This window comes from Hippocampus guttulatus, chromosome 11 (assembly GCF_054856545.1).
Source record: "Hippocampus guttulatus isolate MCC_2025c chromosome 11, RoL_Hgut_1.0, whole genome shotgun sequence".
In the NCBI taxonomy this organism is placed as follows: Eukaryota; Metazoa; Chordata; class Actinopteri; order Syngnathiformes; family Syngnathidae; genus Hippocampus; species Hippocampus guttulatus.
Window position 1 is genome coordinate 15,840,179 of NC_141271.1, and position 16,789 is coordinate 15,856,967.

Sequence of the window (16,789 nt, forward strand, 5' to 3'; positions counted from 1 at the left end):
TTTGCTCACATCACTCTTCTCGCGCCTCTCATCGAAAGACACTTGATTATTTTTTTTAACGTGAAAAGGTGAGGTGATACTTTGGAAGGCTGAGTTTAAATGGAAAATTAGTACACAGAACAACGCTGCGCTTTGTGTGAGTGCCGAGGCGCAAGGAAAATACTTGTAATTTGTCATAAATTTGCCTCCTATTAATGGCCCATTTACAGCATTACCGTCGCTTAACAGACGACAGCAAATGAAATGTTGCGGAGCGCACTCTGCAGAGGTCCAAGAAGCGGTGTAAAGTCCTACACTGGGCTGAACTCTCAACAGACACGCAAAGATGTACACTTATTATTATTACACCTATTATTTGTCTTCAAATTTGTTCATAAACCTGTGTTGGTAAGCATTTTTTTATGTGCCGAGAAAATACATTCACCTCAAAGTTGTGATATCGACATACTGTGAGACTCTCGGCCGGACTCGACACTGTGTTATTGACTCTCATTTGACTCCGACTCATTGGCATTTGACTCTGACTTGTTTCGGATTCGGCCATGGAACTCGACCGCGTCACAACTTTGACTCGGACTTGTTTCGGATTCGGCCATGGATTCTTGAAAATTCACGTCATTCCAAAGAAACTTGTAGTTGTTTAGATGATCAAAACTTGGTTAAACCACACGTCCGGCTTTCCTGAGACGTAGCCAGTCTGTTCGATTTGTGAACCTGTTCCAACAAAACCTGATTCAAACGACCGCGATCGTTATTGGGCCCACGCTAAGCTCGCTGATGAGCTCATCTTTCGAATCAGGTGTGCTGGAACGCGGTGACATGGAAAACACGCAGTCTTTCGTTTTCAGTCATGTCGGCCAATAAAAAAAGTACGTTTGTGACACAGACGGCACCACTTCAAAGAAGCACCACATAAAAAAAAAGGTAAGCTGCCGCCCGCCGGTATTTTCAGAGGCAAGCTCCATGTCTTCACGTTTTTTGGATTTAAATTAGGGAAAGAAAATGACGCGTTTCTCTCAACGTTTCGTCCTGGCTGCTCGGTAACATTAGATTTTCGATGCTCGGTGTGCTTTGCTTCTCCCCCCAATGCCCAATCTCCTCGTCGCTCCCACAAGGTCGACAACTGATAAAGCAACGTTGTTTTTGGATGTTCATCTGCAAACGCGGTTAAAAAAGCCATGGGTTTAATGCCATCTCAGAAGAATGTTGAGCGTGATGATATGTCTCTAATTTTGTGGACGCCAGGATAGTTTGGTCAATTGAGAGCAAGTAATTGCCTGATTTTATTATTTCGTTGCAACCGAGGTTGAATCGGCTGCAACCAGCAGAGGAGCTGTTGGAGTCGGTTGCAACACGCTGGTGGCCTGACAAAACAAACTTTCACAGAGATTAACTGCTTTAAAAGTAACATTCAATTCATTACAAACAACAATGTATTTTTACTCTACTTGTACTTATTTTACCGATGCTGCACTTTCCTTGCTTGCTAATATCTGCACAGTAGAACTGATTGTATGTCCTTTGTCAATAATACTATACTCCTCTGCTCTTCTTTACATTTGATGATCTCAATGTATGATTCTTCCCATCACGGCTCATGAAAGGATGTTGACAATTTGAACTGTACATTTAATCACAACTCGTACAGGCTTCAAGCAGCAGTAGAAAACGGTTGCTTATTTATGTTGAAGCCTTTTGTGCCGTTGCATGAAGTCGAAGAGCAACCTTGATTTACCTTTCGAGAGCTAAAAGGCATCCGTGGTGAGAGCGATGTCACCCAGCTTTTTCTTTTCATTCAGCGCTCACAGGTCTGTCTTTTTCTTGCCGCCCTGTAGAGTAATTCCAAATTGTGTATCAGCACATGCTTGTGGACTGAATTCTAATAAGGCTGCTGCGGTATGTATATAATGAAGATGAATACCTGTTTTATCGTTTTAAAATGTCTGCAGCACTATGATCGTGATTGATAAACCGAAGGTGTCTACATACCTCAAGCAAGACAGATGGGTCTGTCTTTCCACATAGAAAGACACTAAATCACCACCCCTTAATAATGGATTTGACCATAGTTCAGTTTTTGTGCCCATTTTTTTTCCAGCATCAGTCAACTGCTGCGGCTTGACGCTCTGTACAACCCCATCATAGGGCCTTTATCAAATGTTCATTTCTATTTAATTATGGGGTGTCTGGCGCTGCCATTAAGCAGCCCATCCATCAGCACCCAGGTAAGGCCCGAAAAGGTTAACAGGAAGAAATTATCTGGATGAAAGGAGAGACAACAACAACAAAAAAAAAATCTCAGGTGATATATGAAAAATCGGGTTGTGGGCCTTACCTGAACTCGGATTTCATGAAATACACTAGTCTAGACATCCAATTTAATTTTTTTGGAAACGGCAAATCGAATGATTAATGGGGTTGAATTTAGCAGCCGAAGAAAGGGGGGGAAAAAAAGAAATGTGCACAAAACCTTTTAGAGGAGCGAAAGAATTGAATGTTGTTTTGCATCTGGAAAAAAAATCGATCTCGTCGTTACCCTCCATGAATTCCAAAGTTGTCTAGTGACAGATGCACAAACAAAGGCTAATAAGTTGCTCCCTGAATTATGTTTGATTTTTGTTTAAAGTATCCTCTTGGTGGATGTTTTGAGCTCTGCTCCAGTGACATTTTTATTATCATCAGTGTAGCATTGCTAAAACATCAACTCTCACGGTACATTTTGACAGTACGCTACCAAGATAACACTGCATGCTTTTCTTTAACTCCAGCCGACAGCACCGCGTCGGCGCCATTGAAGCGGAATGTGGAGACAATATTTAACAATTTGGAAGAACAGTGCAATTTCACTACATAAAGGAACCGAGTGCGAGTGCTTACTCATGATGACAATATGCATGTTGATTCTGCTTAAAAGCATTTGTAGATTCTCTCTTTTGTCTGCTGGCTCTGCACGCCGGCTGCACAAGTGCCAAGCACCCAGCTGGAGGATTTAAAACACTGAAAACGGCTCGATGATGGCAAATGTAAGCAGGCACGAAGGATTTGTTTTGAGGTGAAAATATTGGTTTTGTGGTCATATTTGGATGAGAAGGAAGGAGATAAGAAAAGAGAACAGCCCACAATTTATGGGGAGTATCCCGATAATCGATTTGGAGTATGGACAGCAAACCATAGCAAGCAAGCATGGCTGAGAAGTCATTGTTTATCATACCATCCACAGTCACGTGTGCATGTGTGCGCAGTAACTGGTCTAAGCCAAAATGCCAGGGCCATTTTATTTTGTGTGTAAGTCCAGCCCTATTTCCGACAATTATTTTGTGATGAAACTAGAATGGGGGGTGGGGGGTGGGAATGCCTTAGGATCCTATCAAGAATAAAGTTTGTCGAGCGAGTGTCAAAATTCCATCATGAATTACAGACCAATCTCAAGACCTGACCTATATTCTTGGGCTTTTATTTATACATATTTGTCACAGTATATATTATTCACCAAAATATTTCATTGATGATCACCCAAAAAAAAAGGGGAAAAAAAGCCAATTTTAGTCGATGTAGATCAGGAAGAGACAATAAACACAAACACAGACACAATCAAACGTCTCTCATGATGGCGTTGGTGTGTCAAAACATTGACTATTTCATTGTTGGTGAAACTTGTATTGTTGCGTCACATCAACAGTTCTCATCTTGCCGTATCTTATAGGTTCACCGTTGTACGTTTTTGCAACTTTATTCTCCAAAAATTCCAACTTCAATACTCTTGTGTGTTTCGGTGCAGCACCAAATGGTGAAGTCATATCACAAATGTATATAAAAGCCCCAAATAAAATGTGATGTGCATCTTGTAAATGAGCTTTTACGGTCAGTATGAGACACTCGGTGCTTTCACGTGTTAACCCTTATGAGACCCCCCCCCCCCCATGCCCACCACCACCCTAAAAAAAATACTAGCACAGACAAGTGTGCTTACAGCTCTTTCTCCATCTGTTAGGTTGTGTCAGACAGGACCAACAAAAACGATCACTATGATTCATTCCCATTATCCACGTGAAGAAAATCTCAAGTGTTGACAGCAGCGAGTTAAGCAAGTCAAAATCTGCAAGTATGCGTGACAAGATGTGAGGGGCTGGGGTTGGGGGGTGGGGTGGAGACCAGTTCCTCAATCATCATCAGCGGCACCATCATCAACTCAGTAATGGCACGATGCTTGTGTCTCGCTGGTGCATTGTACTGTATTCCGCATCAGGTGGTTTCACAGTTGTGTTCCTGCCCCGTCGATCCGATAAAATGGCGCAGTCGGTCGTCAGGGCCTGACCCCCCCCCCACCAGAGTCGCTCTATGATGACTGAGCGTTGAGGCACTCGCGCCGCAAGCACTGCGCCGGTTTCCACCAATCCCCAGTGTGGCAGCGGCAGATGGTGCAGTCGTCCACTTTGACTTCGATTCCGGCCGGGATGATGGTCGATCCAGCGAAGCAATTTGGACCTGTCACATGCGAAAGCAGAAGAAAGCGGGAATGAGAGCGACAAGAAGGGCAGGAAGCTTCTCCTGTTGCAGGGCTGGCCAGGAGACGCATAAAGCTGCAGTTGGGAGAGTCCGAGCAGACTGTTTTCATAGGCGCGCACCGACGGGCTGTTTTTTTTTTTTTTTTTTTGCGCGACGCTTAAGCTCTTTTGTTCGTCTCCCCTTCTCCCTGGACATAGAGTGCTTTGCATCCTAATGCGGCGCGAGCATGGTCGAGTGCCAGCCGTCGGCTTCGGCATTGCACAGTGGCTCAAGTACAGAAGGACGAGGGTGAAAATCCGCTCGGGGGAGACTTGCAGTTATAAGGAGGATGGCGTTCAACATATCGGATGTGCCGCAAGGCCGAGGCCGTGCGGTTCTCCACTCAGCCGTGCGGTTCTCCACAGCAATGCGCACAATTGTTCTTGTGCGGCCGTGCAACTCATCCACGTCAATACTTTTCTCGCTTATTTAAGATGATTGGCTACAGAAGAACCAGCGGGTGCCATGAATCCTGCCCAGTTTTAACGATTTCACTCAATCATTCAGCCGTTAAAAAAAGCATGACGGTGACTTTGAATTGGTCTTTAAATCAGTCCATGAAATGTTCCACCTTAGGCTTCCCCTGAGTGGCCACAGGCAGAAGTGGCGTCCCATAATTCTTCGACGCACAGTAGCTTTCATTACAAGTACTGATGAATGTCTTCATATCAACATGACTGGAATATAACGAAGATATATATATTTTTTATTTATAGTTTTGAAAGTCAAATGTCATCATTGGCCCTCTTTTAGAAATACACAGTCTCGTTTTCTACACGTCATTTAAAAAAAAAATCGGATCTGGCTACTTGAAGGTGAAACAAACCCTGCTTGCTGTACAAAAAAAAAAAAAAAAAAAACGTTATTTGTGAGAGTGACATTGTGAGAAGCTGTGCATGAAATTCGTTCATTGCATCTAATGGGATTTTTTCCAAACCTTAAGGGAGGATAATACAGGTGGATGTTTTGTCCTCCCAGTCCCAGATGTTTGCGGAAGCAGTACGGCCGCCTTTATTATAGCCCTCCCTGCACACTCGCATGGGTCGGCCACTCTCGTTGAGATTTATTTTGCCGCCCCGGCTCGATCCGGAGCCCTCGGGGGAGCGTAGAAATGACAAGGCTAGCCTTAAATGCCACGGGTTGTCACTGTGTCCTTTCAGGATGGATTATCTCTCTCCAAGAAGTGTCTGTAGGCCTGCTACAGTGTGCGCTAAGTCACAGCATGTAGTCAACAGAAAGACAAAGCGGAGGAAGCGGATGACGGAAAGAAGAAAGTATGTGAAAGAAAATGTGAGTCGGCGTTGAGAAGGTCATTTATCAAAAGCTTTCAATTTACTTCCTCAGTACAGTGGTACTTCTACTGAAGAACGTCTCTTCATACGAAAGTTTCAAGTTACCGCAACATCTCAACAAAAATATTGCCTCATGTTGCGAAATAAATTTCAAGAGACAAAAGTTAAAAATAGAGTAATGGCATGCTACTCGCAGTGAGTTTCCTGAACGCAACATATTTATAGCTGCTCTGCCATTGGCTATTACCGAGCATCATGCTGGCATCCCATTGGTTAAGAGGCACTTCTACCGTATGTGACTATGCGTGTAGATTGATTAATAGATGCGATAGTTTTACGTCAATGTGAATCACCCAGAAAAAGTGTTCACTAGTCGGGCGATCGCTCACTATGCTGATTTTTGCCTTGGACATTTTCAAAGGATTGTTAAAAGCCGACAAAAGCAAACATCCTTGGATCAGTTCTTTGCAAAACGCCAGGCAAAATCCACTTCTGAGAGAGAACATGGACTAAAAGGGCAAAAAACGTGGAGGACGCAGTTAAAAGTGAAATGACCATCATTTTTATTCTTTGTTTTTTTATATTATGCACAACTGTCATGAATAATCTAATTGTTTTGATATTTTGTTGCATTTTTATGCTTTAGGAAATATTTACGCCTGAATTTTGGGGGGAGGCTTGGAACGAATTAGGGCATTTACATGGAAAACGCGTCTCTACTTACAAAATGTTCTTGTTAAGAAATTTCTTCCGGAACCAATTAATTTCGCAAGTAGAGGTACCACTGTGTGTGGATCGTTGTCAGCCCAATACTGGAACCAAGAAATAGGATCGCTCCAGAATTTCTGTTTACGGTTATTTATGTTTGTCTTTTGCATATAATGATTTTTTTTGCGATGATCCTAATAATTACCGTTAATAAATCCCAAGAACCCGTGAAAGTGATCTAATAACCTATTAATGAATGAATTTTCCCAATAACTCAGAATCAACAACTGAATAATGAGTTCCCGGCAAAAATAAGCTGTGACAGAATAGCAATCAATCATTAGCTAATTAGCTCATATCACATCACTTTCAAAGGCCCCTGAAGGGAACGGAGAGACGATACCACACAAATGTAGATGAGTGCTACAGTTCTACAAAGCAAGAGGGGGAGTGGAAGGGGGGGGGGGGTTCTGAGTGGAGAAAAGGTACAAACTTCAGCATGAATCTTAATGAGCGACATTGCCGAGCCCTAGAGGGCATTCAGCACTTGACAATGAAAGTAAGCCGGCTAGAAGTTTTAAATGACGTTTTGAGGAATGCAACGGCAAAATACTTTGGTAGAACGCCGGACTGATTATCAGGTCAAAGAGACTGTCAAGTGGCACCGTTTCAGCCCCGGGGGGTTATTATCCTCTTTCTTGAGGGATTGACATACTCTATGACCACGCAAGGGTCATTTCATCAGGCATAATATCCTCAAAGATAATAACTCCAGAGATGAGATTTCACGACCTTTCCCTTGATTTGCTAATCCAATTCACATCCGGATCCAGAAAACGATTTATTTCACGAATTGATAAATTTATGTTTACCCTGAGTCGCAATGGAGGTGACCATGAAGCAGGAAGTAGCTTGTTAGCTAACACATATACTGCACGACGTGCCGCACATGACACTTTTATTAAAAACGGTTTGGTTTTGACTGAGATTTCTGTTCAATTCTTGTAAGATAGTGTCCGTGTCCTGTGAAAAACACGTTTTGTCCTTTCAAATGACAAAAAATGGACACGCATGCTTTTCACAGGGGAGCAACGGCCAACAGAGCCTCTGAAGTCACATGGAGGGGAGGGGGGGGGGGATATATTTCTCATTCTGACGAGAAACTTTTTCATCCTGACGAGAATACTTTGTATGTGGTCATGTGACTCTATGGGCTCCATTTGATTGGTCAACTAGTTAAACGTCACTCGTTGTTTTGTTGTTGGATTGGCGGAAGCGTCACATGATCGTAGTGTCACTGACAACCCCCCCCCCCCCAAAAAAAATTGCACAAACTGCGCTAAATACATTTGCTACGCAGTGAAGGTAGTGTTACTTTCTCACAACAGTACTCCAGAAAAGTCAAGAGTATGTTGCATTAAAACGACTCACATCTGTTTACGTTCACGTGTTGCCTCACTTTTAAACTGAACCGACTTGACTATTTTGTCTTTTGTCACGCGAGCAGCCGCTTTATCCCACACATCTGGCCGGCCTCATCTTGTCAATAACCACTGACCCCCACCGGGATTCCTTTGTGTCAACTTTTTTTTGTGGGGGCGGGGGGGGGGGGGTGGCTGTCGACAATGCGCCACAAAGAGACAAAAAGTCCTTCCAAAGACTCATTACTCCCTCCAACCATGCCTTTTAATCAATGAGATATTGTATTCTCTCCTTAGTGTGTCGTTGGGAATTAAACCCAACTACCAGTCAATAGCGTCCAGTTGGCCTGCACATAATTACAGCCTCTTTGTTATCCGATGTGGCAGACAGTCCAGAGAAATTTGCCCTCGTTGAATCCATTTTTAATGACTTCTGAAGAGAGTGTGTGTGTGGAAGTAGATAAGTGTCGTATTTACCGTTTTTACAGATGGGGCAGCATTGCGCCGGCTCGTACACAGGGTTGACGCATTCCGGGACGGCGCAGTCTGACACCACACAGTGCACCTCGTTATTTGGTTCGCAGCGGCACCATTCACAAGGTGACGGCTGTGGACAAAGGGGAAGGAGACAAAAGGACGCCGATTAGATGAGTCACCGAGCTGGGGAATGTTTGTGCTTGTACGTGCGCAAATCTTTTAAAAATTGATTTATATTTTTCAAATTTAAGTTGGTCACGCTTACTGTCAAATGACTTGAATTGCTTTACAGAGTGAATTCCATTTTTAAAACGCACATCAGTCACAGCCAGGGGTGACCTTGAATTAAATCGCAAGAAATATCTTCTTCATTCAAGTCTTTCCAAAAGGTCCTAAATGTGTCCCACTTGTGAAATGTCTCAGTTCCTCAAACTGTGTTTTTCTCCCTCTTATCCCGGTGAGCTCTTATTTCCACTCTCCTTCAGAATTCGTATCACAGAATTGCAGCACTCAACTCCTTTTTAAAAAAAAACATTTTTTTTAGAACTACTTTTGTCAACCACCACGATGCTTGGTTAAATCCTCAAATGCCAGTTAAAAGTTTATTGTGCAAAGAAGAGAAACATTATGCCCAGGCATATGTAGACCTTCGCTCGGAGCAGCTGGTATAGACCATCAAATAGAGTGCGACATAAAACATGGATGGATTCCCCCCCCCCCCCACTTTGGAAGGGGACCTATGAGCCTGCAACATGTAATATTTATTGAATAATGAACAAATGTTCTGCTGTTCCACTCATAAATGTTATGTTAGCTTCCCCCATGCCACGTGAGCAAGTGCTAACCATTAGCGCACGTAGCATAGTTGACGATTTCTGCATTTTAGAGGGCATTTGACTGCTCTGACTGGTTTTGGAAGACAAACTGTCTACAACAGGGGTGCCTAAACCTTTTTTGACCTAAGATCTACTTTTTAATCAACCAACCTCCCGCGATTGACCCGTTATTACGCACGCACTTGCGCACGCATGCCGTGATGAGCAACAGCCGTAACGACCCCCCCCCCCCCAAGATGAACGAAACTGAAAAATAAAGTAGAGACAAGAGTTGTTGAGTTTGTGAAAAGGATTTCCTGCCTACCTTCGTGGGAGACTCTGACGCGGAGGCATGCGACACACTTTTGCAGCCCGTTAGTTATCACAGCGTACCCCTGCCCATTTTAAAATGCTTGTCTTGGCCCCCCAGATTTCCCATTCTTTGCCCGTGCCGTCTGTGAAATGCAGATGAAACAAACTCTGAATGAGAATAATAATAACAATAAAAGATATTGCACAACAGCTCCGATTGCAAGCAGACTGCTGGACGCTAACAACTTCAAGCGCCACCGTAGGTTTAAGGTGACCTGCTTTATTTGATTTTTTAAATACTTTTTGTGAAAGTGAGACTGATAGGATGATTAGGGTGAAGTGTGCATTAACACAAAAAGTATATTGCTAACATGCAGATACACAAATGTTTGTTAGTTTTTTTTTTCTTTCCTTTACACCCCTCGCGTTTGACTTGGGGCCAGTCCGCGAGCTAACCTGTCAATGGCGATTGACGTAATGGGCACCCCTGGTCTACAACCTCCTCAACAGCTCTAAAAGCAGACAAGAGCACTATTGACAAAAATTCCCTGTTTTACGAATGATAATTGTTTTTTTTTCTTTTCTCCGCACCCGTCTCCTTGACAGAGCCCGAGCTCAGCAGCAGATTATCGATGCTGTGTCAGTTTGAACCTATTAAATAGGGAAGAAAATGCAGCGCAAACAGAAGTGCGTCGCTGGAGCAGGACAATTATTTAAATCGGGCTTAAGGATACAGCTTACACCAATTTGGATTTGTATTCGATCGGCTGCCAAACACGGAGCAGGGAAAATTATGCTCTGACAACAATATACACTTTGCTTTGCATCTATTTGGCACAGCACTTGTGAATGCGCTGAAATATTTAAATTGGGGGAGAAAAGTCTCTCCTAATTAACATTCCGTGCCTCTCTCAAATAAAAGCCCTATAGGGCATCGTGAATCATCGAGTAACCGTTACCTGGTAATAAGGGGGAGTGCAGTGGGTTCGTGCGCAAATGTGCAATTTGCTGTTGTTGAAATGAAGGTCATATTTTAAGGCGGCTCAGGCGAATACAAAAAACAAGAGGGAGCGCTAAGACGACGCCGGAAACTCCCCGGAGACGTCAACTTTACTTAGCAAGTCACTTCAAGCAGGTATAAAAGAAACACGGGGTTTAATTGCGCGCACTTCATAAACTCCCTTGATTAGAACCCTTGTCGAAACCAGTAAATAGGACAGTAAAAATCTATTGGAGTAATCATTTTAATCACCTTGACGAGATGTACTGTATGTCAATGGCGAGAGGCTGAGGTACCGATTACCGATGCGTGTCGCGAGCAGCCGGTTTGTGCGTGACGTGCAGATGCGTTTGCTCGCCCTTAACCGTTTTGAAAGTGTACAGAAAGCGAAACGACTGAAAGCAAACTTCTTCTGTTATTTGTATTCATGAATAGGAGTTCAGTAAGAGGCAATTGCCCTTTTTTAAAAATTTTTTTATGAGGCTGCCAGGAAGTGAAAGCCCTCCACAGTATAACGGGGCCTGAAGGTTCTTTCACTTCATTTTGGTTTGACCACATTTGTCCATCCTTTTGAGACACCATTGCCATGAGACGTTTCGTAACTTGAAAATTTTGTATGAAGAGACGTTCGTAAGTAGAGATACCAGAGTACTTGGACAGCGCGAGCCTGACATCATTGATGGATGGCATGTGTTGATGCACCTGCACTGCACAAATAACGCGCCCGCGATCAATCATAATTCCAGTAAAAGCACAGATTATTGCATGTGGACCTACATCGGTCCAGGCCAGCTAAATGGTTTTGTTTGCTATTTCACTAACACAATAATTGAATTCTCCCTGCCCATCCGTCTGAGTTGCGCGAGACAATCTCTTCAAGCCTGCTTCAGAGTCGAGCATTGTATGGTTACAGCGGTTTGAAACCGACATTTGTTCGGACAGTACACAAATGTGCCTCTTTTGTAATCCAACTCTGTACTCCACTTTACCGGCGGGGCTCGCAGGGACATATTTTCACTGTTGTTAACCGACAAGTCAATTCCCAGCAGGTTTGAGAGCGATGTCTGTCCTTGAGCTTAAACCTCTCGTTCATGTCAGGCACTTGTTTCCCTCTGTTATGTAACGTTCCAAAAATCGAGGCCTTCTTGTTGCACATGCTTGCGTTAAACCTTGCGGAAAGAGTTCTTTACTTTGACCCATCCTCGTGTTGTAATGTCTCAGGACTAATCATCCGGACGCTAAAGGAGGAGGAAATTAGGCTTGGATTTTAAAAGTACAAGAACTTTTCCAACTTCCATGGAAAATAGTGGCTAGATAACATAAGATTAAAAAAAAAAAGAGATCCGGGAATCACAGTTACCTGTAAATTTCAATGAGGTATGAAAGTATCGGTGTATAAGAGGAATCCTGCTGGTGAAACCCCGACCTGGTTGTGCGGTGCGTACAACTCTCACAGGGTAGAAAACAAGCAAAAATAGCGATCGCCATATTTCAAAATAATCATAAATATTCTCGCGCCAATGGACTCGAGGACATATTTTTGTCGTGGTAAGCTTTAAGAGACCCCCCCAAAAATTGATTTTATTCTGAATACTCTTTTTTTTTTTTTTAACGTGCACACATACCACTTGGTGCAGATTACCTTCACATTTTTCGAATGTGTTGATTCCACACTTGCACTCCACATAAATAACAGTGCTTATGCCATCGTGGGTACTCTATTGAATATGAATTAAGATATCCTTTATTTGTCCCGCAATGGGGAAATTACAATCAGAATTCAGAAAGGAAAAACGCTGGGTAGGGAGAGGGAAAAAAAAAAATTGTTGGACAACGCACAATAGTCCAATCTTAAATAATGCATAGCATTATCTCTCGCCTGAAGTGATTTCCAATTGCCTGCTTTGCCACACTAACAGCTCAACTCTTAAAATAAAACAAAACATTGAAGCAGCAAATAGTCACAGTGGACTGGACTGTTTCGTCGTTAAGAGCCTTCAACAGTCGGTGACTTGTCAAGCATGAGATGTATTGTAAATCCCGATGTCATGTCTCTTGAGAGATGTAATCTAAATATCTACTCTAGCACAATGGGGAAAAGCACCTTCTCTTCGAAATCGTCCAATGTTTTGTTCTGAGACATTCCTGGCATTGTCGGACGGAGCAAAGCAGCCCCAGCACAAAACCTTGCCTCCTGCATGTTTCACCAGTGGCTAAAGTGTTCTGTTATTTGTTTGCTACGTTTTTGCAGCTGTAAGCAGAAAGGCCGAAAGGTCCAGTTTTGTCTCATCCGTCTTTAGGACTTTTTGGCTTGTCAAAATGCCTTTTGACATATTTCGATCTCGTCAGTTTCACGATGGTTATTGACTATTGTGGACTTTTCTTTCTTGAATGGAAGGGTACCAACAATTTTGCCCAAGTGCGTGAGTCAGGTGTTACAATTCTGTTTTACCGTTTTAACAATGCCCTTCAAGGCTGCAGATATGGACCGCAAAAGCTAAACAAAACTGTCTCCAAAATCCCTTCTTTAAATTATAGTTATGAGATTCTTCAGATTTTTTTTTTTCATGCGGAATCACAAGTAATATCTTGCCCCAGGCAGCAATTTCATGTTTTTTAACAGCCCAGTGGAAAAGGAAAAAGCCTTCTTTTGCCCGCAATGTATCATGTCCATAAATCCAAATATTACTCCCATCTGTCTTCTGACGCTGGTTTAGGGCATGTCTGATTCTGCAGAGACAATGACATCACTCTAACACTCAGCCACATTTATACCCCTGGCTGGACTTCTGCTCTATGCCACGATAAAATAAAATCCCTGAACCCTAATTCTGTCGACCCCCCCCCCCCCCCCCCAAAAAATTCTCGAGCTCCTAAAATTCCTCTGCCCTCGTATGTGGTTACGATTGTTGTCAGCCATGGTACAGTTCAAGCCCATCTCCCGGAGGCACGGATGCGGTGTCCTTGAGCAAGACAACAGGCACTTAAGTAGCCCCCTGCTCAGTGTGTGCCACTAATAGCGGGTTTGCTCTGTCCACTATGTGGTGGAGCAAATGTAGGGGTCGCATTTCTTGTGTGTGTGTCCATGACAAATAGAGATGGTTATATTATCGTCTTCTAAAACATGAAATCTAATCTTCACTTCAGTTACAGGTAAAGAAATATATGGATGCAAGTTTTGGGACATCTGGCAATAACACAGGCAGGAGGTGATACGAGAAAAAAAATATATATAAAAGGATCTTGCCTCTTACTCGTTCCACTCGTCTTGGAAAACTTTCTATAAATTGTTCCATGTAATTGAAAGGAAAAGCTGAGATTCAGGAGGAACTAACAGGTTTAGTACCACCATTTTAAAACGGGTGTTGTCGTCGGGGAAATAACGTGGCTGCAGAAACACAATTTGAAAGGCTTCTGCATCTTTTTGGGCGTTGGAACCGGAGGGTCACAGTTCAAGTCCCGCAGCGGAGAAAACGTGAAAATGACAACTAGTTGGAGAGATGCCACTCTGCTTCCTTACTATGGTCAAGGTGCCCTTGAGCAAGGCATCATCCCCAACCCAACATCTCAAAAGGTGCGGCACTTTCACTCTGACATCTCTAGTTGCAAGTGTGAGATTTTTGGGCTTTTCATGTGTGTGCTACGTGTGAGGTCGGTCATCCAACTCGGTCCTGCTTGAGACTCAACCCCACGCGACCACTGTTCGGCGGCCTGCGCCACCTGTTGAGGATTTAACAAGTGAGGTTTGACTAACGTAGTGAACATTTGCGTACCGTGTACTGGCATCCATGACATCTGCAGCACAAACTATATACAGTAAACTGTCAAGATACTGTATATCGTGCCTTGACTGGCGTATGCCCCAACTTAGTGCGAGTTTTTCGAGTTGCTCGCTAGGTAATTTTTTTTTGCTGTTTGCTGCGAGGCAAAACTGAAAGGGCCTTATTTTTGTGCAAGTTTAGTGCAAAGCGCAGTCGAACAGTGCACGCGGGTGGAGTTTTCTCTCTTTTAGTAAGGGGGTGTGCGCTGTTGTGGGATGGAACGCTGCCGAGTCTTGGCCAATCATGGCGTCTGCCCTCGTTCCCTTTAAATTCTGCGTCTACATCGAGGCCAGAGTTGCCGTTTTACTTTCTGGTGTTCATTGAACAGTACAAACCTCGAGCAGCATGGAGATGACACGGAAAGTAACTGCTCGGTAAGGTCACTCCCTGGGCCACGCCCTTTGAAGAAACATGTCAGCAGATAAACACGACAGTGTGTGGGAGCGGGCGGGTGTGTGAGATGCTCAACTTACTCAAATTTGATAAAACTAGTTTCATTGTTTATTCTATGTTGTTTGATTGTTTTTATTTTCAATTATTGCGGGAGCCTGGGACCTGTTCCACCACGAGAGACTGGATTACTGTATAATCAGTCCAAAAAGACTCTAGTGTTTACTTTTGTCACATGTCGTAACTTCTTCCAGTCCCAAATTATCCTAGCTTGTTTTTTTTCTCCTACTCGACACAATTCAATTTCCACCAAAACAAGCCTTGACTGAGCAAAGTCATCTTTAAAATGGATGAAAAATGCACCACAGCTCACCTTAAACTCTTCCAGAATTTTGTACGTTTTCCCTCGGTACTCGCAAAAGTTTTTGACCTCCTTGCACTCCGGGCAGCAGCCGTTGTGCTCCACTTTGGTGCACTTGGGGTGAAGTTTGGGGCACTCGGGCTGGTCGCACACGGGCCCGTCCTCCGTGCACATGCACGGACAATTGGAGTGGCCCGGGTAGAAGCGCTCTCCGAGTTTGTAGACGAAGCCGCTGTCGTCCACGCATCCTTTCCCCCGGTAGTCGTCGAACACGAGGCTTTCACCGGCTGCCCGCTCCGCCTCGTCTGCGACGTAATCCTCGGGGTCAGTGACCGTGGCGGCGGGGCCGCCGAGGAGGGCCAACAGGAGGACGAAGGCGGTCGAGAGGACGGGAGCCATCCTTTTACCGCGGCGTAAAGATCCACATTCAACGGGATTTACGGGCATGACATCCCTAAACCAGCCGTGTCCACTCGGGATCCGGCCGACCCTGTTGTAGCATGACCGTCATCCCACATCAAGTCTTGGGCTCCTGTGGTGAAACGAGGACAAACATTCAAACTAATGTGTCATCCTCATCCTCCATGCATGCATTTAAAAGCGGTTGTATTTTAGTCTTGAATCCGCTGAAGGTTATTGTGTTCCATATCCATGCGTGCTTAATATAATTGAACCAATAGCCTGCCATAAAGAGTACGCAGCACTTTTTCGATCATGCGCAATTACTTTCATAATTTGACTGGCACCTCATGCGGTCTCCTGCTGAAAGAGATTCAAATTTGTCGTTTTCGCACGTTGGGAAACTGAGCACGTGTCCTTGATAGCATGTTACTGAACTCACCGTGTTTTGAATTAATCGGCTTCTTTCTTCAAGCTTCGTCCAAACCCACGGCTGCAGTAATCGGTTTGCCTTTTTGGGAACTTCATCTGCTTGTTATATAAAAAAAAAACTAGAACGATCCCCCTTTCGGTCGCGATCGTGCGTTTAAAAAAAAAAAAAAGAAAGATCAACACAACCCTTCAGCTTCTGTGAATCCGTGTTGACATGATGTCCACGTTAAAGTAGCTTTGTGCCAAATTTACCCTCCGCCGACTCACCCCGGAGATCAAATGACATCCAAGTGGTCAACGAGAGCCGATTTAAAATTCCCTGAACATTAATTCAGTAATCCCCGGTGGTGCAAATAAATATTAAAGCCCTCTTGTTGCGCATACACGCGTGTACATCCATCCATCGGGCAGAGGAGTCCGTTAAAATCTCCACAGAGGGTCCGTGCGAAAACGCACAATGAGCGAAAGAAGGGAGAGTGAAAGGTTATATTTTCACCGGAGTAGAGACAGAGGAGGACACGCTCCGACTTTCAGCACCCTGGAAAGCCAGTGAGTGCCGCGTTATGCTGAGGAGAGAGAAGAGAAGAGAAAAGAAAAGGAGTGCAGAGCGCCCCCACCCGGCTGCGTCATTTTCTGTACATACGACATCCTCCAGTCTGCGCCTCCACCCGAGGCTAACTCCTCCTCCTCCTGGTCACGCAAGGGTTAAAATCAAAGCTACGCAGTCAGTAATCACAGATACTTTTTCTGCAGGAGCAGCTGGTGAATTCACAAGGTTAGAGCTCCATCTGGAAAAACGTGCGTGAGGCTTCCCCC

General features: G+C 44.0%; 1 protein-coding gene across 1 annotated transcript; it reads right to left on the bottom strand.

Annotated features, from left to right (window-relative positions):
• Nucleotides 1-3,438: 3,438 nt before the first annotated feature.
• On the bottom strand, nucleotides 3,439-16,546 carry vwc2l (von Willebrand factor C domain containing 2 like). The gene is made up of 4 exons (XM_086122908.1): nucleotides 15,984-16,546; nucleotides 15,155-15,674; nucleotides 8,444-8,573; nucleotides 3,439-4,485 (listed from the first exon to the last, which is right to left on the bottom strand). Exons 2-4 carry the CDS (start codon nucleotides 15,587-15,589, stop codon nucleotides 4,337-4,339), a joined length of 714 nt encoding a protein of 237 aa, XP_085979034.1. The 5' UTR covers nucleotides 15,590-15,674; nucleotides 15,984-16,546; the 3' UTR covers nucleotides 3,439-4,336.
• Nucleotides 16,547-16,789: the final 243 nt, after the last annotated feature.

What these genes read in the sequence shown, in the direction of transcription:
- vwc2l (XM_086122908.1), bottom strand. Translation starts at nt 15,589, where the DNA reads ATGCCCGTAAATCCCGTTGAATGTGGATCTTTACGCCGCGGTAAAAGG. An exon ending in AAATTCTGGAAGAGTTTAAG is followed by an intron (nt 8,574 to 15,154) that starts GTGAGCTGTGGT and finishes CTTTGTCCACAG; the next exon opens with CCGTCACCTTGTGAATGGTG. An exon ending in CTGCCCCATCTGTAAAAACG is followed by an intron (nt 4,486 to 8,443) that starts GTAAATACGACA and finishes CGCATGTGACAG; the next exon opens with GTCCAAATTGCTTCGCTGGA.